Source organism: Dermochelys coriacea, chromosome 21 (assembly GCF_009764565.3).
Source record: "Dermochelys coriacea isolate rDerCor1 chromosome 21, rDerCor1.pri.v4, whole genome shotgun sequence".
In the NCBI taxonomy this organism is placed as follows: domain Eukaryota; kingdom Metazoa; phylum Chordata; order Testudines; family Dermochelyidae; genus Dermochelys; species Dermochelys coriacea.
This window is the reverse complement of record NC_050088.1, coordinates 13,291,174-13,311,753: the sequence shown is the minus strand read 5'-3', so window position 1 is coordinate 13,311,753 and position 20,580 is coordinate 13,291,174. Positions and strand designations below refer to the sequence as shown.

Genomic DNA, 20,580 nt, shown 5'->3' with positions numbered 1-20,580 from the left:
GAGAAGGGAGCTGCGCGTTCCTCTCGCGCGAGAGCGGCGGGGGCCCGGGCGGGCGGAGATGGAGCCGGGCGGCGGCGGGCCGGGGCCGCTGATGGTGAACAACAAGCAGCGGGGCGGGCTGCTGCCGGCGGGGAAGGGCCGCGAGTTCAACCGCAACCAGCGCAAGGACTCGGAGGTGAGAGCGCGGCCGCGGCCCTGCTCCCTCCTCGGTCCGCCGGGTCCGAATGGAGCGGACGGGGGGGGCGGCGGTTCCGGTTCCGGTTCGGAATGGAGCGGACGGGGGGGGCGGGGCGGTTCCGGTTCCGAATGGAGCGGACGGGGGGGGCTCCGGTTCCGGTTCCGGTTCGGAATGGAGCGGACGGGGGGGGCGGGGCGGTTCCGGTTCCGAATGGAGCGGACGGGGGGGCTCCGGTTCCGGTTCCGGTTCCGAATGGAGCGGACGGGGGGGGCGGGGCGGTTCCGGTTCCGAATGGAGCGGCCGGGGGGGGTTCCGGTTCCGGCTCGGAATGGAGCGGACGGGGGGGGCGGGGCGGTTCCGGTTCCGAATGGAGCGGACGGGGGGGGCTCCGGTTCCGGTTCCGGTTCCGAATGGAGCGGCCGGGGGGGGTTCCGGTTCCGGTTCGGAATGGAGCGGACGGGGGGGGCGGGGCGGTTCCGGTTCCGAATGGAGCGGACGGGGGGGGCTCCGGTTCCGGTTCCGGTTCCGAATGGAGCGGACGGGGGGGGTTCCGGTTCCGGTTCGGAATGGAGCGGACGGGGGGGGGCGGGGCGGTTCCGGTTCCGAATGGAGCGGACGGGGGGGGGCTCCGGTTCCGGTTCCGGCTCGGAATGGAGCGGACGGGGGGGCGGTTCCGGTTCCGAATGGAGCGGCCGGGGGGGGCGGGGCGGTTCCGGTTCCGGCTCGGAATGGAGCGGACGGGGGGGCGGTTCCGGTTCCGAATGGAGCGGACGGGGGGGGCTCCGGTTCCGGTTCCGGCTCGGAATGGAGCGGACGGGAGGGGCGGGGCGGTTCCGGTTCCGAATGGAGCCGCCCCCCTTCTGGGCGGGGCGGTTGGGTACCGGTTCCGAATGGAGCAGCCCCCCCCCCCTTCTGGGTGTCAGTGGGTCTGACCCACCCCCCACGGGAGGGTCTCGGTACTGGGTCCAGCCTCCTTCCCCGGGTGCCTGGGGCCTCGGTCCGGTTGGTACCTGCCTGGAGCCCGGCCACTCGCTGGCTCTGCCTGTGGCCGTACAGGCAAAGCGCCCATCGGCGCGGTGTCTGGGCGCCAGGCCGGCGGGGGGCTGACCGGTGTAGAAGCGGGGCCGGGTGTTCGGTGTCGGCCCGCACCTTGGAGCCGCTGCTCCGCTTGTGTTAGGGGGAGGGGGCCTTCAGAGCGGCCCCCGACCCAGATTTCGGGGGAGTGACGTCCCTGGGTCGGGGGGATCGATGCCAGACTCGAAAGGTGACACGGTCCGTACCTGGGAGATTGAGCCCCAGTCCGAGTGACCCCTGCTTCTCAGCTCCCCTGCCCGCTGGCGGCCCAGTCAGCACACCGGCGCCCCGTCACGTCCTCGGGGCCCCACAGGTAGGATATATATTGTGCAGATGCGGCCCAATAACACACACAGAGACCACGATAATAAATGGGTTGAGACTCACTGCCTTAAAATGAGTAAATGGATGTTGCTGTTTCATTTGATCCCAGTCCCCAAGGTGAATCTGAAGAAGTGTCGTCCCCCCCCCGCCACCGAAAGCTTTTGCCCAAATAAATCTGTTAGTCTTTAAGGTGCCATCGGACTCCTCGTTGTTTTTCCAAAGGTGCATCCTATCCTCTGATAGCAGATGGTACAAGATTCATATAAAGCTTAGCCAAGGGAACATGTGGATGGCTTAGGTTCGTTTCTTTTAAAGCTACTGCATCTTGTTGCAGTCTTGTTCTTTTTCCAGCATCAGCAATATTGTCTCTACTCTGTATTTATTTACTTACTTACTTAGTTATTTTTTGTATTCTGTTCGTACTTAAAGGTGAGGGTGAGGATTTGGACTGTGGTAGCATCCCAGACTTTCAGAGTGCTTCACATTTATTCTAAATTGACCAGATCTGAGAGCTCCCTGGTCCAGACTAGTCTGCTCTGATTTTAGGATTAAATAAGCATGTGGCTATATAAAATTTTACATAATGCCTTTCCCTTCAAAGGTTTCAGAGTAGCAGCCGTGTTAGTCTGTATTCGCAAAAAGAAAAGGAGGACTTGTGGCACCTTAGAGACTAACAAATTTATTTGAGCATAAGCTTTCGTGAGCTACAGCTCACTTCATCGGATGCATTTGGTGGAAAATACAGTGGGGAGATCTATATATACACACGCAGAGAACATGAAACAATGGGTTTTATCATATACACTGTAAGGAGAGTGATCACTTAAGATGAGCCATCACCAGCAGTGGGGGGGGGGAGGAAAACCTTTCATTGTGACAAGCAAGGTAGGCTATTTCCAGCAGTTAACAAGAACATCTGAGGAACAGTGGGGGGTGGGATGGGGTGGGGGGAGAAATAACATGGAGAAATAGTTTTGTGTAATGACTCATCCATTTCCAGTCTCTATTCAAGCCTAAGTTAATTGTATCCAGTTTGCAAATTATTTCCAATTCAGCAGTCTCTCATTGGAGTCTGTTTTTGAAGTTTTTTTGTTGAAGGATAGCCACTCTTAGGTCTGTAATCGAGTGACCGGAGAGATTGAAGTCTTCTCCGACTAGTTTTTGAATGTTATAATTCTTGACATCTGATTTGTGTCCATTTATTCTTTTATGTAGAGACTGTCCAGTTTGACCAATGTACATGGCAGAGGGGCATTGCTGGCACATGATGGCATATATCACATTGGTAGATGCGCAGGTGAACGAGCCTCTGATAGTGTGGCTGATGTGATTAAGCCCTATGATGGTGTCCCCTGAATAGATATGTGGACAGAGTGGGCAACGGGCTTTGTTGCAAGGATAGGTTCCTGGGTTAGTCGTTCTGTTGTGTGGTGTGTGGTTGCTGGTGAGTATTTGCTTCAGATTGGGGGGCTGTCTGTAAGCAAGGACTGGCCTGTCTCCCAAGATCTGTGAGAGTGATGGGTCATCCTTCAGGATAGGTTGTAGATCCTTGATGATGCGTTGGAGAGGTTTTAGTTGGGGGCTGAAGGTGATGGCTAGTGGCGTTCTGTTATTTTCTTTGTTGGGCCTGTCCTGTAGTAGGTGACTTCTGGGTACTCTTCTGGCTCTGTCAATCTGTTTCTTCACTTCAGCAGGTGGGTATTGTAGTTGTAAGAATGCATGATAGAGATCTTGTAGGTGTTTGTCTCTGTCTGTCCTTTTCTTTTTTCCCTTCAGAGGATCCCAGAGTACTTTATAGGCTATATACAAACAGGGGTCACTCACCACTGAAATACAACTCAATGGAACATGATTTTTCAGCAGCACAGAGTAACATTGCACAATCGGGTAGGAATAAGAAATGTTGAATATTACACCCATTCAAAATACAGAAGGCATTTTAGTAGGTTACCTTGATACTGTTGATGTGCTGATAAATTTCATATTTGTTAGACTGAAAATACTGTACTGAACTTGCAACTGGATGAATTTTGAAAGCTACGGAGAGTGAATTTGTTTTACTGAATAGTTTTCAGAGTAGCAGCCGTGTTAGTCTGTAATCGCAAAAAGAAAAGGAGTACTTGTGGCACCTTAGAGACTAACCAATTTATTTGAGCATAAGCTTTAGTGAGCTACAGGTCACTTCATTGGATCTGTAGCTCACGAAAGCTTATGCTCAAATAAATTGGTTAGTCTCTAAGGTGCCACAAGTACTCCTTTTCTTTTTACTGAATAGTGACTCATTAAAACTGTTTTCCTTCTGCCATCAGGGCTATTCCGAATCCCCAGACTTGGAGTTTGAATATGCAGACACAGATAGATGGTCTGCAGAGCTGTCGGGTAAGGAAATAATTTAACCATTAGGTTTAAACGTATTGTTTTTTGCTCACTGGTCAGTAAAAGAACGCTATCGACTCAAAAATAATATATTTTTCATATGACTGTTTTTAGCTTAATAACGCTTTGTTAAAATTCTGTTAGTTTTAATTAACTAATTTTTGCCATATATCCTGCTTTTTTTTTTTTTTTTTTTTGTATTTCCCATGTTGGACAACCAGGCTAATCAGTTTCACTTGACTTGCTTGTCAGTTTCAGCTTTCAGTTCTCATGCTAGTGGATGTAGTGTTTGGATCCCAAATACTTGAGAAATTTACATCCAGATAAACTCTTTTCACTAGAAATAATATTTTAAATACCAAAAATAATTTCTATTTAATTTCACTTATGTAAAACATTGTTCTGAGATCTTTTATGTCTTGAGCGTTTGAGTATACATAAGCCGCTTGGTTTTCAGTTTAAACCGATTTTTACTGAAAAATTTCCAGGTTTTACAAAAAGTATTATTCATTTTTTTTCTGATTTTTCACCCTACTTTTGTATCATTCAAATATATAAAAAAAAACTTGTTTTATTAGGCAAATACAATACATTGCATGAGATGTATGTATTATGATAATACATTAGTTTGTGTGTATATGCAAAGCTGCCTGTTGAAGTAAGAGTATGTATTAGTCTAGAAGATGCACACAATAAACAAACAAACAGGCAGGCACGCACGCCAACTCTGAAGTGCATGCACATTGGAACGTACTGATGAATCTCACACCCACCACGTACACATTTCAAGTTGTTAGCAGATAGCAGTTTAATATTTTGACACACTCACATAGGAAGAAAACGAAAATCTGTATCAGAATACGTTTCAGAACACAAGGAAGTATTCGAAAGTTAAAAAAACCCAAAAAACAGGAGAAAGGATGAAGTTGAGTGTATGCGCTGCAAATAGTGTGACCCAATTATTAAATATAAATATTTTTAGGCGAATAGTTCTAAGTCTACAACAGTAAACCGTTTATTCAAATGAAAAGTTTTATTTCGGGATTAGAGGTGTATTGTTTTCTTACTCAGAGGTGGCATTGTGTTTTTGAGTTCTGTTTTAGTTTTACAGCAAACCACATTGATGAACGGAATTCAAAGCATTAATCTACCGAATAGTTCCCCCCCATCTTTCTGTTCACCAAAATAAACCCCGATATTTACCCAGAAAAATTACTAATATTTTTGCATTGATTTTTCACCTGTTTTTGTTGCTATGGTAATAAACACTGATAAATTACCTGGAAAATTAAATAAAATAAAAACTGAAAACAATGGGCCCTAAGTGTAGAAAACTTCAGTGATGAGAAATCTTTTTAAAAAAAAATAAATTAATATAATTAGTATGTGTAGAAAAAACCCATAGCAGCAATTCCCAGGTGACAAGTAAAACCATACAGATTCTAATTATCACAGCTTCCAATAAACATTAAGTGTGATATGACTGAAGTGAGGTCCGTGCTCCTTAGTTTCACAGCTGAGAACTGGTTAGTTTTTGGTAGGTGTTTTCTGGTTGGATGGAGAAATGAAATTGGCAACCAGCAGACACCAGTGATGCTCTCTTGGCAGAACTATACAGCTATACGGAGGGTCCGGAGTTCCAGCTGAATCGAAAATGCTTTGAGGAAGATTTTAGGGTCCACGGTAAGAGAACTGTCTTCTCTCTCCCACATCGTACTGTGGAGTCGTTGTCACCTGTAGAACTTAGATAATAGGAGACAGAAGTATTGATGTGCATCTATCCCTGTGTCAGAAGGAAGGAACAAGCCACGTACATTGATTCCTTGTTTACCTTAGGTAGCGTTTGCTAACAGATATTGTGAGTGTTCACAGGACACCTTCTAATGTGCCTCACTGTGAATTGAAGGGGAAAGAGTAGATTAGTGTCCATGGCCCAATCAGCACTTAGTCTATCAAAATGTGCTAGGTGGTTAATTGGTGCCAACTGTGGCTGTGCTGTAAGATGTGGAAGTCTGTCCATTAAGAACAACCATCTCGTTTTATGAAGGTCGTTGACAGTACTGACTTCTGATCACTGCTGATGTGGAATCAGACAGATGAGTCTGATTAATTCTGTGCTGTACTAGAAGGCAGACAGTTCCCTCTGCCTGGCCCTTTGATGATCAGACATACCTATGCCTTGTCCCCTGGCTGTGATGAGCACGCTGTCCAAATTGATGCTCCATTTATGCTGAATGCTCTGAATTTTCCTCTATTTGTTTTGCATACTATGAAAAAATTGCAGCTGTAACTGCTTCATAGTTTCCTGGCTTTTGGAGAGGGGAAGAAATATACATCCTCTTCCAGCTGCGGGGAGCAACCTCTCACAAAATTAGCTGTTTGGCTTTTCAGTTCTGGATAAAAAATGGACTGAGCTGGACAGCAACCAGCATCGAACCCATGCCATGCGACTCCTCGACGGGCTGGAGGTCACTGCCAGGGAGAAGAGGCTCAAGGTAGCCCGAGCCATCCTCTACGTTGCACAAGGTATGTTGCAATGTCGGCAGAAGAATTGGTCCTGTTCTGAAATCCCTGTTAACTTTTCTGTGTAGAATTTTTATTACACGGGCACGCAGGTTAGAAACCAACTGTTTAATACCAGCTTCCCTCCTCATGTCTCTGGTCGCACCTGCAACTGTTCGATCTGAATTAACTTGGTACGATTGCTGCCATCTTACCTGTTGTGCGTTTCACTTGGCTCGGGCAGCGAAATCGATGAGTCATTTTCACCTTTATTTCTAGTTGGGTTCCTGTTTAGGGGCTCGATTCTTAAGCACAGCACATAAGGGGTAGCCCAGGAGAGTCTGGGGCAAAAGTTGATTTAAGCTGCAGAGCTGCATTTTCCAAAGGTGCCTCTAATAATAATTAATAATAAAAAATTATGCTGTTTAAACTGCCTTTGCAATACCCACGTTCTTCCTGCTCTGAGGGCTGATGTGGCCCCAGTCAAATTAACAGCAGCTTGGGGGCTTGGAGCAGTCTCCCTTTGTCTGCCAGTGGAATGCTCCACAGGGCAGAATGGCCATGGTGCTGAGCACTATCCCTACTCCCTTTCCTACCCCCAGGCCTGTCCCCTATGCTGTGGGCAGCATGGGGCCATGCACCTGAGCCTTACAGAGCTGCCACAGCAAGGGGAATCCTCCCTCTGGCGGTTGTGTCCATTTTACAGTCCCTATATCAGATCAGCGCGTATGGGCCGGGGCCAGAATCTGGCCGCTGCTTCCCCTGCACTAGCTCAATGTGGCAACGTTTGGGTTGCAAATGCTTCAGGGGAAATCTTTAAATCCAAATGGATCGTTTCAATGGAAAAATATTTCTCTTAAATACTTTTGTCCAACTACTAACCCAGTAGATGGGGTACTGGAATGGGAGTTGGGCGATCTGGATTCTTCGCCCAGCTTAGCCAATGATTTCTTTTTTTTATCCTGAGACCAGGAGCAAGTTTCTTCCCCTCTCAGTGCCTGTTTTCCTGTCTGTAATCCGTGGATCAGATTCGCCTGGGCTTTCTGAGGCTTGCTTGGATGTCTGTGAAGTGCGCTGAGATTCTTGGTGGAAAGGTGACCCAATAATACCGTTATTACAGGCACCTTTGGAGAGTGCGGCTCCGAGGCTGAAGTTCAAGCCTGGATGCGATATAACATTTTCTTGTTACTGGAAGTTGGTACCTTCAACGCTTTGGTGGAGCTTCTGAACATGGAGATTGAGTAAGTACCATGGGACTGGGGATATGAAAAGCTATGCCAAAGGAGTTTTGATAACATGAGCGTGAACTGCTCCACCTGGATCTTTTTCCAGTTTGTGAAAGATGTGCACTTCCCAGCAGCTCTCTGCTCCCAATCCAGTTTCCGTCGGAGTCAGCGGGAAGGCTCCTGTTGACTTCAGCGGGAGTCGGATTGGGCTCTGGCTCCAAGGACCAGGGGCGACGTAGGCAGTAGTGAGTTTTGCAAGTTTCAGAGTGCTTCACACGTGTCCTGGAGATACTGCCTCTAGCTCAGTCCAGTTGGTCCTCGGTCTCTGTATTCAGGCTGCCAACGGTGGGGGTGGGTTTTGGCTACTAGGAACTGAATTTCCACCTGCTTCCAACCAGTGGTCAGTTGGTGGCAGCTGGGCTGGATTTGAACTGGAGATCTCTAGTGGAAAGACTCTTTGTCCCATTTCCAGTCCCTTGAGCTGTACTTCCTTGCCATCCTAAGGAAGCGTGCTCACGCAATGATGAAAGGCATGTTTGCAAAGAGTGATCTCTTCCTGCATGCTCTCCAGAACGCTTTTATTCTGCAATGGGAAGAGGGGCAGGGAGGTGTACACATGGTCAGACACCCATTCTGGAGGTTCTTCCCGGGGTTAGTCCATTTACCCAGTGAGCATGTTAGATGTGGCGCAGCCTTAGGTCTGCCCTGAGCGTAGACTGCGAGTCCATTGTTGATGGGCACCTGGGGGGAGAATCCGCTAAGGACGAAGCCCTTTCACGTCAGCAGCGGGCTCCGGAGTGGAGAGCTTTGCACTTGAGGGAGGGGTTTCTGAGAGCCAGGAATTCCTGAATGCCAATCCTGGCTCTGATGCAAATCACTGCATTGCTGTGTCTGTTTTCCCATCTGAGAAATGGGGCTAAGTTCTGGGGGAGGTTTAGTGAGATGTTTAAGAAGCGCTGCTGCAGCAAGTACTAAATGTGATTTAGTTTTCCCCTAGGAGAGAATCGTATTCTTTCCCAGGGACTCTGAGCTTGCTCCCTGTGTCGCCAGTTTGATTTGGAGGCTTCCAGTGTTTGGCATCAGTAGATTCTAGTCATGTGTGAGAGTCCAGCAGCAGCGATCCTGTGTGGTTTAATTGGTTGTTTATGGTGGTGTTAACCATCCAAGCTGCGTTTTCCCAGAGGGAGATGTGGGCAGCCTGATCTGAGGGTCTGAGTCTCTTTCCTCCCTCAGTAACAGCGCCGCTTGCAGCAGTGCCGTGAGGAAGCCCGCCATCTCCCTGGCCGACAGCACAGATTTGAGGTGAGTAAATGATGGGGACAGGCTGTTGAGGGTCTAAGCTGAAGGCCTGGAGGTTCAGAAAGGAGCTTTGGCAGGTGCATTATGGGATTTGTTTCCTTCCTTTGAGAAGCAGTGCAGTCCCGCAGAGAGGGCTAGAGATCGGTGCCATTTCCAGAGTGTTGACTCCCTGTGGTCTCTTTGTGCCTCATTTACCCTACCTATAAAATGGGTCTAATGACACCCACCTTTGTTAAAGTGTGTTGCGCTCTGGGCTCGAAAAGCACTGTAGACTGCTAAGCTCGTTAGCATCTCTGCAGAATCAAGTACAGGCTGCTGCTGGATACTGAACTGATGGACCAGTAGGGCTTGCCATACAGGGTCAGACTATCTCTTAATCCATGTACACAGTGAATTACTACTACGGGGTCAAAAGACGGGGGGGGCAAAGGGGTGAGGAGTGGAGCACACTTTCTCAGTCTTTTCAGGTTGGTGACCCGTTATCTGAAGTTAAAAATGTTCATGACCCTCTTTTATTTAGGAAGAGTAAAAAGTGTATCAGTGATGCCGATGCAGAGCCTAGATAATTGGTTAGTTTGTGTGTCACCAGAGAGGAGATCCTTGACCTGTTCTCTGCCTGTGCCACACGATAGTTTAGTCTTCTGAGGGCTGTAACGCTTTGGTCTAAATCTGGTTGTTGGCTTGGTGCGGGGCTGATTGGGGGATGTTCCATGGCCTGTAATATACAGTTGATCAGACTGATCATCATGGTGACCCTTCTGGCCTTAAACTCTATGACCTTGAAGGACCTGGTTTGGGGGGGGGTGGGGGGAAGAGGGTTTCTTTGCTTTAGATTGTAATAAGATGTTCAACATCTCGTGATTTCCCCCCCACCGCCCCCGAGTTGGGTAACACTCCTCCAGAGGGTTTCTTACCCCCAGCTCCGATATCTAGCTCTAGTCCCCTTGAGTCGGATCTGTTTCTCCTGCGGGATGTTGACAAATGGGAGCAGAACATGACTGCCTTTCTTAGTGGTGGTGGAGCCAGCAGGTCATAGGCAGCTCCTCTGAGACCTGCTCCCCCCTTGGTCATCCCACGGTTCTGTCTGACTCTCTGTGGTTTGCAGGGTGTTGCTGAACATCATGTACCTGATTGTAGAGACTGTCCGGCAGGAGGCTGAGGGAGACAAGGTTGAGTGGAAGACCATTAGGCAGACTTTCCGAGCAGAGCTAGGTAGGATCCTCCCCTGGAATGTCCCGGGTGTGTAACGGTGGGGTGGGTAGAACACAGCAGTGTTCCCTGCAAGGTGATGAGCCGGGGCCTGGAATCTCTGCAGTGGTTCAAATCTGGCCCGTTCGGTAGTGACCAGCAGTCCTCCTCTTACAGCAGTTCAGTGGCCTGTGTGAAGTGAATTACTGGGGCCCATTCCAATTCCCAGGCAACATGGGCCCACTCTGCAGAATCCATTCCCAACAGTCTTCTTGTCTGTCTTGGCAAATCAGCCAAAGCCTGAATGGGCCATGGAGACAGGATTCTTTTGCCGTTATTGGAGGATTCCTCTGGGGCACGGCTAAGCCACACCGGAGGTGGCAGAGCAAAGGAAGCCAGCATTCTCATTGCCTGTGCTGTATCTCTGCTGTGGAGTCTGGTCTCTGGGGCCATCCTTGCCCAACATCGGAATTATTTGTAAGCAAATACAGTAGGTCCTGGGCTTCAGAAGGGAGGAGACGAGCTGGCTGGAGAGAGGATGAGGGCGGGGGTGAGCATGTAGGGGATTTAATGGTGAGGTTAGGAACATGCTGGAGCTCTGCCCCGAGAGTGAGGTGGTGATGGGAGGGTGGGCGCTCTTCAGGCGAGCCGGCCTGTCATCGGTGTGTTTGCTTCCAGGGGCCCCGCTGTATAACAACGAGCCGTTTTCCGTTATGCTCTTTGGAATGGTGACCAAATTCTGCAGCGGCCATGCCCCACACTTCCCCATGAAGAAGGTGCTGCTGCTGCTCTGGAAAACTGCGCTGGTAAGAATCCCCTGGTCTGAGCAGGGGAGTTGGAACAAGGTTTCTAAAGCCATCATCCAAGTGATTCTTTCCTTGGCATCTAATCTGGGGCCGATTTGGCTGGAAGCAAGTGATAGGGGCCCTGACTGTCTTGTCCTATGCTGAACTTGGTACATCCGCCCTGAGATGCAGCTGAGTAATTGTAAACAGGGGATCGTTGTGGAGTGAGTGTGTTTCCAGTGGGGTCCTGCAGGGGTCAGTTCTGGCCCTGCGCTATTTCACACTTTTATCCCCTGGCCTGGAAGAAGACATAAAATCATCACTGATAAAGTTTGCAAGTGACACACAAATTGGGGGAGTGGTAAAGAGTGAAAAGAATGGGTCACCTGATTCCGAGCCATCTAGATATTCGTTTAATACAGCTAAATGTAACTGTATTCCTCTAGAAACAAAGAATGTAGGTTATACTGACAGTATGGGGGACTCTGTCCCGGGAAGCAGTGATCCTGAGAAAGATTGGGGGTTGAGATAGACAATGAGGTAAACATGAGCTCCTGGTGCAATGCTGTGGCCCAAAGGGCTAATGCATCGTTGGATGCATAAACAGACTGGGAGCAGAGAGGTTATTTTATCTCTCTTTGTGATCTCTGGGATCTGGGTATTTGGCACTGGTGCGACTGCTGCTGAAATACTGTGTCCAGTTCTGGTGCCCATAATTCAGTCAGGATATGGATAAATTGCAGAAGGTGCAGAGAAGAACCACGAGAATGATGAAAGCATTAGAAAACCTGTCTTCTAGTGATAGACTCAAGGACCTCCATCTATTTAGCTTAACAAAGAGAAGGTTAATTGGTGACTTGATGACAGTCCATAAGAACTCCAGGGAACAAGTATTTAATAATGGGGTCTTTGATCTACCAGAGAAAGGTCTAATAGGATCCAATGGCTGGAAATTGAAGCTAGACAAATTCAGACTGAAAATAAGGCATACATTTTTAACAGTGAGAGTAATTAACCATTGGAACAAGTGTGTGACAGCTCTGCTCACGGTCAGGGTCATGTCCCTGTACCATCCTGGAAATGAGGAACTGTGTGATAACTGGCTAGACACAAACGGTATGTGAGTTCAACACGGTGTCAATCTGTAATGTAGACAGTCTCCAGTGCAAGTTGTGGCTTGGAGCAGGTGAAATTCCATAATCTGTTTACAGGGAGCTATTGACAGGGTCGATTTTCTGTTAAATTCCCCTTCCCTGTGTTGCTAAACACATTGCCAGCTGTCAAAGCTGAAAGCAGTTTCCGTGTATGAATAACAAGGGTTATGCTGACTTCCTGGAGCCTTTAACTCCCAGCTGCCCTTGTGCTGAATACTGGTGGGTTCCTGTAGCAGATCCTCCATTCCTTCAGAGGAGGTAGAATGGTAGGGCCCTGGGGCAGAATCCCTTTGTGCTTTTCACAGAGCGCACCATAGAGATCCTCTCACGACATTGTGAAGCCTGTCGCCAGTGTTATCCCCACAGTACAGATGGGAGACCTGAGGCGCCAAGTGTTTTGGATGTTCGGGGTCATAGAGGGGAGATGGTGTGAGAGGTGGGATTAGAGCTTCTGATTCTCAGTTCTGTGCTCCCACCTCTTGACCATACTCCTCTTTCCTGAATGGCCTCTTGACCAAAGGAAAGTGCGCCCTTCATTTCACTGGATCTGTGATGTCCTGTAGCTAGAACCCCAGTGGTGCCTTCTGTCCATTGGCTTTTTGGCTGTCTTCAGACTGAGCAGTCCAGTGTCTGACATTCTAGGATCTAGCCTAGATAGACCCTAAATAACAGACCCCATACATAAGGTTTACGGGCAGAGCTCTTTGTCTCGGGGATCTGTTCACGTGGACTTTCTGCCAGGTGGCGTTGGGTGCTTGGAGCTCTGACGAGTGAGCGAACCCCGTACACCGTGTTTCCGGCGGGTGCTTGTCCATGTGGTCGCCGCAGTCACAATCCCAGGTGTGTGGGGGGCGTCTGTGTTGCAGTGCACTCTGGGAGGCTTTGAGGAGCTCCAAGCCATGAAGGCCGAGAAACGGGAGATACTGGGCCTCCCACCACTTCCAGAGGACAGCATCAAAGTAATCCGCAACATGAGGGCTGCGTCCCCACCGGCGTCGGCCTCCGACCTGATCGAACAGCAGCAGAAACGGGGCCGGCGGGAACACAAGGTGAGGCTGAATCTGGGCGAGATCGGGGGCGGTCATGGAGCGAACGTCACCTTGCCCTCAAGGGGACAGTGAAATTAACAAGGGTAACACAGGGCAGCCAGCTTCTTGCCCTTGGCATGCTGGGGAATCAGGTGTGATCTTGGGGTGACTTGCGCCCCAGAGTTATTGTCTCCCCATGTCTCTCAATCTGACTTTCAACCGCTCCCCACTCAGCCGCCTTCTCCCTTGGTTCCAGGCTCTGATTAAGCAAGACAACCTCGATGCCTTCAACGAGCGGGACCCTTACAAAGCTGACGACTCCCGTGAGGAAGAGGAGGAGAACGACGATGACAGCAGCCTCGAGGGGGAGACGTTCCCCCTGGAACGAGACGAGGTGATGCCTCCACCCATCCAGCACCCTCCCACTGACCGACTCGCCTGCCCAAAGGGGCTGCCCTGGGCTCCCAAGGTCAGGTGAGTTGTCTCCTCAGGACTACTAGGACTGACGTTGTGTCAGGCCCCTGGCAGCGTTCTGCCATCGGCTTGTCTAATGAACACTGAGGGGTGATGGTTAAAGTGCGAGACAGGTTTCCGCTCCCCAGATGGAGACCACTATCCTTCAGGATACAGATGGGTCCCTTGAGGAACTATCCAGCAGTGAGGCTGTCAAGATCAACCACCCCAGTGTTATGAGCTTCCAGGGTGGTGGCATTATCTTGGAGCAACGATAGGTTATCGTGTTCCACACTGGAGCCCAGCCTGGCTGTTGTCTTAGAGACAAGATTGGCTGCAGTGCTGTTCTCTGGAGCTCACCTAGGGGTGGGGACCCTCCTGGAGTGGGACTTTGGAGTGGAGGCGGGAGGTCTGCTGTCTCTGAATCTCACTTGACCCGAGAAAGCTCTGTTGGGCTGATTCGTTCTTCCTGGTTGTAATTACGTGGGAGCTCTCCACCACGGCAGCGGTGGAAGGCGTGAGCCTGACTGCGTGGTAAGTGGTCTCCTCCTTCCCGCAGAGAGAAGGATATCGAGATGTTCCTGGAATCCAGCCGCAGCAAGTTCATCGGCTACACGCTGGGGAGGTGAGTTAAAGCAGAGCCAGGCTGTGGAGGTACAAACTCTGGGTCCTGGGCAGAGCCAGTTTGTGGGTCATCCCACTTTGGCCTCATGTGCTGATGCGCTGGCAAGGCGACAGCCGATGGACAAGACTCCGCCGGGCTCTTTCCACAGCTCAGTGGCTGCTCTCTACCCTCTAGGAGAAATGGATCCTCTCCTTTCTGACCAGGAGGAGGGGGCGTTTTCAGCCTCCATGTCAGTCTGGCTCTTTCCTCTCTCTAGTGACACGAACACGGTGGTGGGGCTGCCCAGACCCATCCATGAGAGCATCCGAACCCTGAAACTGGTGAGTGCCCCCCTCACGGGCTCCCCTCAACGCTGCCTGTGTGTGCGGGTGCCTCTAACCCCTCCCGCCAGTTGAGGGCCGGCTGTACCTTTGATCCTCCCAGACTGTGCAACCCATCCAGGTGCCAGGCCTCCAGCCTGCCTCTCTCCTGTTCTCCCAGGACTGCCCTCTTCCCCCCTGCAAAGTTCCCTTGTCTGCCCTGGGTCTCCTGAACTAGGTCAGCCCCTTCCCCTGCTGTAAAAAAGAAAAGGAGGACTTGCGGCATCTTAGAGACTAACAAATTTATTTGAGCATAAGCGTTCGTGAGCTACAGCTTGACGACCATCCAGACTGCTGGGTCACCCTCTGAGTGGTGGTCAGTGGAGGGTTACCAGAAAGGTCTATTCGCTTTCCTGTTGGAATTAATCCCTTGTGAGCAGGTAGCAAACAACATAACAGTCAGGTGGACAGAACATGTAATAGTCATAAAATGTTACAGGCACCTGCTTTCACAAGCATGTCTGTGGCTTCCTTTCTGGGTGGGCTGCAGTTGGTGGCATGTGTGCTGTCAGCGAAGGGACTGCGGGACTCTCCCCGCGCCGGTGACATTAACCTCCCCTACTCTGTTTCTGCGCAGCACAAGTACACGTCGATTGCAGAGGTTCAGGTTCAGATGGAAGAGGAATACCTGCGCTCCCCGCTCTCTGGGGTGAGTGCCACAGGGGTGCACCCCTCTCTGGAGAGTCCGCACACTGCAGGGAGGCAGATCCGTAAAGTGGCTCTTTGGGGAGCGTGAGGAGGAGGCCGGGGGGGGCTGGCTGTGGGGCCTGCAGAGCTACCGATTGGGGTTTCTTTGGGTCGGTGGATGGATGTCCTCGGGGACCCTGCCAATCCTGTATCCCCTGAGGAGGAGACTGCATGCAGGAGTCTGTCACTGCTGCGCCTTCAGTTAGCCAGAGGTTTGCTCAAGGGTAACCTGCGGGGGGAGGTTCCTTCCCCCTCACGAGCTCTGAGCCCTATGTGGCAGCCTGCTGTGTGACTGCTAGGCTGTCCTTTGGGGGAGGGGAGGGCTGGCCCTGTGTCCTGGGAGGCCGCGTTGTGCTCATGTCTGGTTCTGCAGAGCCATGAGCCAGGCAGGCCCCTGCACCGCAATCCAAATCGGCCACCTGCCGAGGGCTGGAGACGTTCTCAGGGCGAGGTTCTCTCATCTCTGTACTAGGGGGAAGAGGAAGTGGAGCAAGTTCCTACGGAAACCCTGTACCAGGGCCTCCTTCCCAGTCTGCCCCAGTACATGGTGAGTTGTGGCCACACTACTGATCCTAGGCCGAGCCCCGTCCCTTCCCACCTTGACCAGTACAGCTGGGCTCTCCTCACCAAACTTACACTGGGGTGGGCCCGATCCCATGATCTCAGCCCCTTTCCACTGGTAGGTGCCAAGTCATACCGGATCACTTCTCCTTTCCCTGTCCATTGGTGTGTGCTTGATTTTGTCTTCTGCTGCTTCAGAACCATCTCCTGACAAGTGCCTGATTGCCCCTGCTTGTGAGTATGTCCCCAGTCACATGACTTCAGCCCACCCCTGCCCGTTGGTATGTGCTCCCTCTTTGTTCATTGGCACATGCCTGGTGGCATCTTCTCGCCTTTCTCCACTGAGTGCTGAATTGAGGGCCATTAAGCACCTTTGCGTCAGCACTCCCAGCCCTGTTTTCTGCCCTCGGAGGCCCTTCCCGCCCTCACCCAGCTCTTGGATGCCCTCCACAGATTGCCTTGCTGAAGATCCTGCTGGCCGCAGCCCCCACCTCCAAAGCCAAGACGGATTCCATTAACATCCTCGCAGACGTCTTGCCGGAGGAGATGCCGTGAGTGCCCTTCTCTGGTGGCCTGGAGAAGCCCACAACGGGGTGAATGGGGGGTGAGATAATGGGGGTGACTAGGTCTCTAGTAAGTAGAAGGCCCCTCCTGGCTTTGCATGGCAGCGCTTTAAGGCCTGGCTGGTTGTGTTGGAGCTGGGGAGTCTTAGCCAGCACCCGGACTGCGGCAGGTGACTCAGTTTCCTGTACTGAGGGTGAATCTTAACTCTGAGCTAGGAAATGGCCTGGAGTTAGACTCCCTAGATCCTGTCAGATCTCTCACGCTAAGCAGGGTTAGGCCTGACCCTCGCTTGGAGGGGAGACCTTTGGCTCACACCCAAGATTGTGTGCGGTGCTGGTGACTGTAGGAAGCACCTTCCCTCTGAGTCACAACTTGCAGCACTGCGGGCATTGTGCTAGCAGAGGTGCTGTCTTTCTGCTGAGATGTTGGTACAGATTCCAGGGCGGGTTAGCCCAGCGTCCTGGCCTGATTCCAGTTGCTGTGCCAATCTGAATTGTGGTTTCAATCCGAGATGGGGTTTGTCCTCCCCTGAGCTGTTGTGGAACATTCCCATGTTCCCTTAGCTGCTGATGCCATCCGCCCCGGAGATGGCCGCATTTCAGTGGTGGGATGGAGTGGCTCCAAACTAGGCACAGAGATGAGTTTGTTGGCTGGACACCTTGGGATCTTTGGGGTAAAATGTACCATGGAAACTTTATTCGTTAATTAAAGGAAGCATGAGAGTTGGAGGTGCAGGAAAGGCCTTCAGGGGACAACGGAGTGGTGGCTGTGGAGATGGAGAGCAGGGGGAATTGGCTGTGGGCTGTACTCCCTTGGCGGGGTTATGGTCTGGCTGTCTCTGGGGATTGGTTACCCCCTTCCTGAGACAGGGGGCTGAGGTTGGGGCTTTGTCCTCCAGGACCACGGTGCTGCAGAGCATGAAGCTGGGCGTGGATGTGAACCGGCACAAAGAGATCATTGTCAAGGCCATTTCCGCCCTGCTGCTGCTGCTGCTCAAACACTTCAAGCTGAATCATGTTTATCAGGTAAACCTGGGCGGAGGACCCGCCCCCCGGCACACTGGGGGAGCATGCAGCACCGGGAGGGAGGGGGGCTCAGATCTGCTCGCTTATCTGCCTCCCTTATCTTTCCTCTTAGTTTGAGTACATGGCCCAGCACCTGGTGTTTGCCAACTGCATCCCACTCATCCTGAAATTCTTCAATCAGAACATCATGTCCTACATCACTGCCAAGAACAGGTAACGGGGGGCCCAGGGCCCTTCACTGACTCTGCACCTGCCATGGGGTGGGATCGCTGCATAGTGGGGTGCCCCCTAGCATCACTAACCCTGCAGCGAGCTACCCGAGTGGGTCATGGGGCACTGTAATGGCACCCATCCCTGGCCCTGCAGTGGGGTACCCAAGTACCTTGTGGGGTACCTGATGGGGTCCCTCACCATCACTACCATGCGGTACCTGGTGCCCCCCCAATCAGCAGCCCAGCATGAGGTACTGAGTGGGTTGTGGGGTGCCTTGAGGGCTCCCAGTACTGCACCCACAATGGGGTACCCAGCGCCTGCTCTCCCTCCCAAGCGCTGCTCCTGCCGTGGGGCCCACGGGAAGGGAGCTGTTCTCTAATATCTCCCATCAGGCTCCCTTCCATGCTGCCTGAATCCCCAGCAACGTCCACCCTCGGTTGTGGCCCATTCTCAGTAAATGGATGTTGTCAGCTGTACCCAGTATGGGATCCTTCAGGAAGCTGCCCCAAGGGGTGCAGGGGACTCCACAGATATCCCCCCACACAAGGCTGGGGCTGTGCTTCGGCAAGTAGGAGAGGCTGAGGTCCTCTCTTCTCCTTCTAGCATCTCGGTCTTGGATTACCCTTACTGCGTGGTGCACGAGCTCCCGGAGCTGACGGCAGAGAGTCTGGTGAGTGCCCTGCAGGCTACCCATGGGTCTGCCTCCCTCCTGGCTGTCGTGTCCTTTCCCTGCTGGGGCCAGAGGAGAGGGGAGCTGTAGGGGAAACCAGGAGAGCTCTCTGCAGCACCGGGAGGCCCAGCTGGTGGGAGCAGGCCTGGAAACACCCAGCAGGATCCACTCCTCCCCCAGGGCAGGCTGCTACTGCTCAGAGGACTGGGGCAGTGCTGGGCTCCGTGCCTTGCTGTGACAGCCCAGGCTTTCCGGAGATCAGCTCCCTGCATGTGTGACTGGGCTCCAGTTAGCGCTAGGGCAGGGGTGGGTGGGAAGGGACTCCTGTCCTTCAGGTTGGCCCTGTTCAGCGTGAGCCTCCTCCCACAGGCAGCCCTGCCCATCCCTGCGCGGCACACCCCCAAGCTGGCTGCTCACCCTCCCACCCGGCTCTCCTCTCCCTGTAGGAAGCCGGGGACAACAATCAGTTTTGCTGGCGGAACCTGTTCTCCTGTATAAACCTCTTGAGGATATTGAACAAGCTGACAAAGTGGAAGCACTCCAGGACCATGGTGAGTAGGAGTCCACTGGGCATGGGGACTACGAGGTGCAGAGACCTGTGTGGGTGGAGGCTGTGTAAAGCTCTTAAAAACCTCCGCAAGTGGAGTGTGGGATGAGTCTTCGATCCAGGCCTTGTCCCTGGTGCCAGGGATGTGTGTGGATGGGCTCGGTGGACATGTGCCTGGCACAGCATTAGCCGTGTGCGTGCTGAGGGAGCAGGTGTCCCCCGGCGCGGTGTGACCAGTGTGCCTCCTAGATGCTGGTGGTGTTCAAGTCGGCTCCCATCCTGAAACGAGCCCTGAAGGTGAAGCAAGCCATGATGCAGCTCTACGTCCTGAAGCTGCTCAAGGTGCAGACCAAGTACCTGGGGCGACAGTGGAGGAAAAGCAACATGAAGACCATGTCCGCGATCTACCAGAAAGTGCGGCACCGGCTCAACGATGACTGGGCCTATGGAAATGGTATACCCCCCCGCCCCGTGGCCTCTCACGTGCCTGCTGCATCAGGGTTGGTCGACCCAGTGGGAGTGCTTATCCCAGGGGGCATCTGTTCACTTTGCCCAATAGCAGGCCAGGCTGGCACTTGGCCAGGAGCCCAAAGGGTGTCGCTAATTGGCATAAAACAGAACAGGTCTTTAATACGGGGGGAGGCGAAGCATTGCATGCTGGGACCTGCAGTCTCCAGGAGGTTGTCCTTCCGTATTACAGATGAGGACAGCTGCCTGGACAAAGATGGAGCATTGAATGCAGGGAGAATGGCATGGGTGGGTGAAGATGGAGCACTGCAGGCTTCATCTCCACCCTGAAGATGTGGGCAATGGCATTGGACCTAGCAGCTGTGGTTGAGCCGCTCCTGTTTATATCCATCAGCTATCAGGAACTGGCAGCTGTAAGAACTTGCTCCCCAGGGCAGCTGTACCAACCTCCCCTTATGGGGAGGTGCCATCCCAACTGCAATATGGGAGCAGCTCAGTGGTGCGCTTAGCCCAGTATCCCTCTCTTGGCAAAAGCCATAAAGTACCCAACTGCCCAGTTCCCTCCCTGACTCCCACTGGTGACATTGGGAGCCCTGATTGAGGGGTTCCTAATGAAAGGGGCTTTTTGTCTTCTGACACTCCTGACTCACAGGCATGGACTGGGCAGGAGCATCTGCCTGTCCCCGGGAGGAGAGGGTAGGCAAGGTCTGACCTTTCCCGGGCTATCTAGGCCTAATGTCCTCTCCCTTCTGCCCTAGATCTGGATGCGCGCCCCTGGGACTTCCAGGCGGAGGAGTGCGCCCTGCGAGCCAGCATCGAGCGCTTCAACTCCCGGCGCTACGACCGGGCGCACAGCAACCCCGACTTCCTGCCCGTGGATAACTGTTTACAGAGTGTGCTGGGCCAGAGGGTGGAGCTGCCGGAGGATTTCCAGATGAACTATGACCTGTGGCTAGAAAGGGAAGTCTTCTCCAGACCTATCTCCTGGGAAGAACTGCTGCAATAATGCCTGTGTGACACGAGGGGGCCCTTCAGAGACTCAGAGCTGGGGCTAACTTGCCAAAGGGGGGGTGCCGGGAATGGCTGAGCTCCTCTTCGTCATCTGCCGAAGGCATGTTCCAGGTGTGGCTTAGGCTGCCTGGCACAGGTGTTCCTCCCTCCCCCTCCAGATGGCCACCTGGCTTCATCCCATCCGCTCAAGGACACAGCAGCACCAGCCACGGGCCTTTGCAGGGACCCGACAGCCGCTGCGGTTCCTGGTGAGGCTTGTGCCG

At 52.3% G+C, this 20,580-nt stretch overlaps 1 protein-coding gene across 2 annotated transcripts; it reads left to right on the top strand.

Moving 5' to 3' along the window:
* The first annotated feature begins 18 nt into the window (after window positions 1-18).
* STRIP1 (striatin interacting protein 1) lies at window positions 19-20,578 on the top strand. 2 transcript variants are annotated; one of them, XM_038379695.2, is made up of 21 exons: window positions 19-175; window positions 3,886-3,955; window positions 5,561-5,635; window positions 6,344-6,478; window positions 7,575-7,695; window positions 8,914-8,982; window positions 10,085-10,191; window positions 10,846-10,973; window positions 12,973-13,155; window positions 13,391-13,608; window positions 14,147-14,212; window positions 14,469-14,532; window positions 15,149-15,220; window positions 15,731-15,805; window positions 16,273-16,370; window positions 17,282-17,408; window positions 17,521-17,621; window positions 18,225-18,291; window positions 18,738-18,842; window positions 19,088-19,292; window positions 20,065-20,578. In XM_038379695.2, the coding sequence occupies exons 1-21, from the start codon at window positions 59-61 to the stop codon at window positions 20,310-20,312; spliced, it is 2,451 nt and encodes an 816-aa protein (XP_038235623.1). In that variant the 5' UTR covers window positions 19-58; the 3' UTR covers window positions 20,313-20,578. The 2 variants fall into 2 exon arrangements, with proteins under 2 accessions (XP_038235623.1, XP_043356300.1); XM_043500365.1 differs by lacking the exon at window positions 19-175 and adding an exon at window positions 1,634-1,693.
* The last annotated feature ends 2 nt before the right edge of the window (window positions 20,579-20,580 follow it).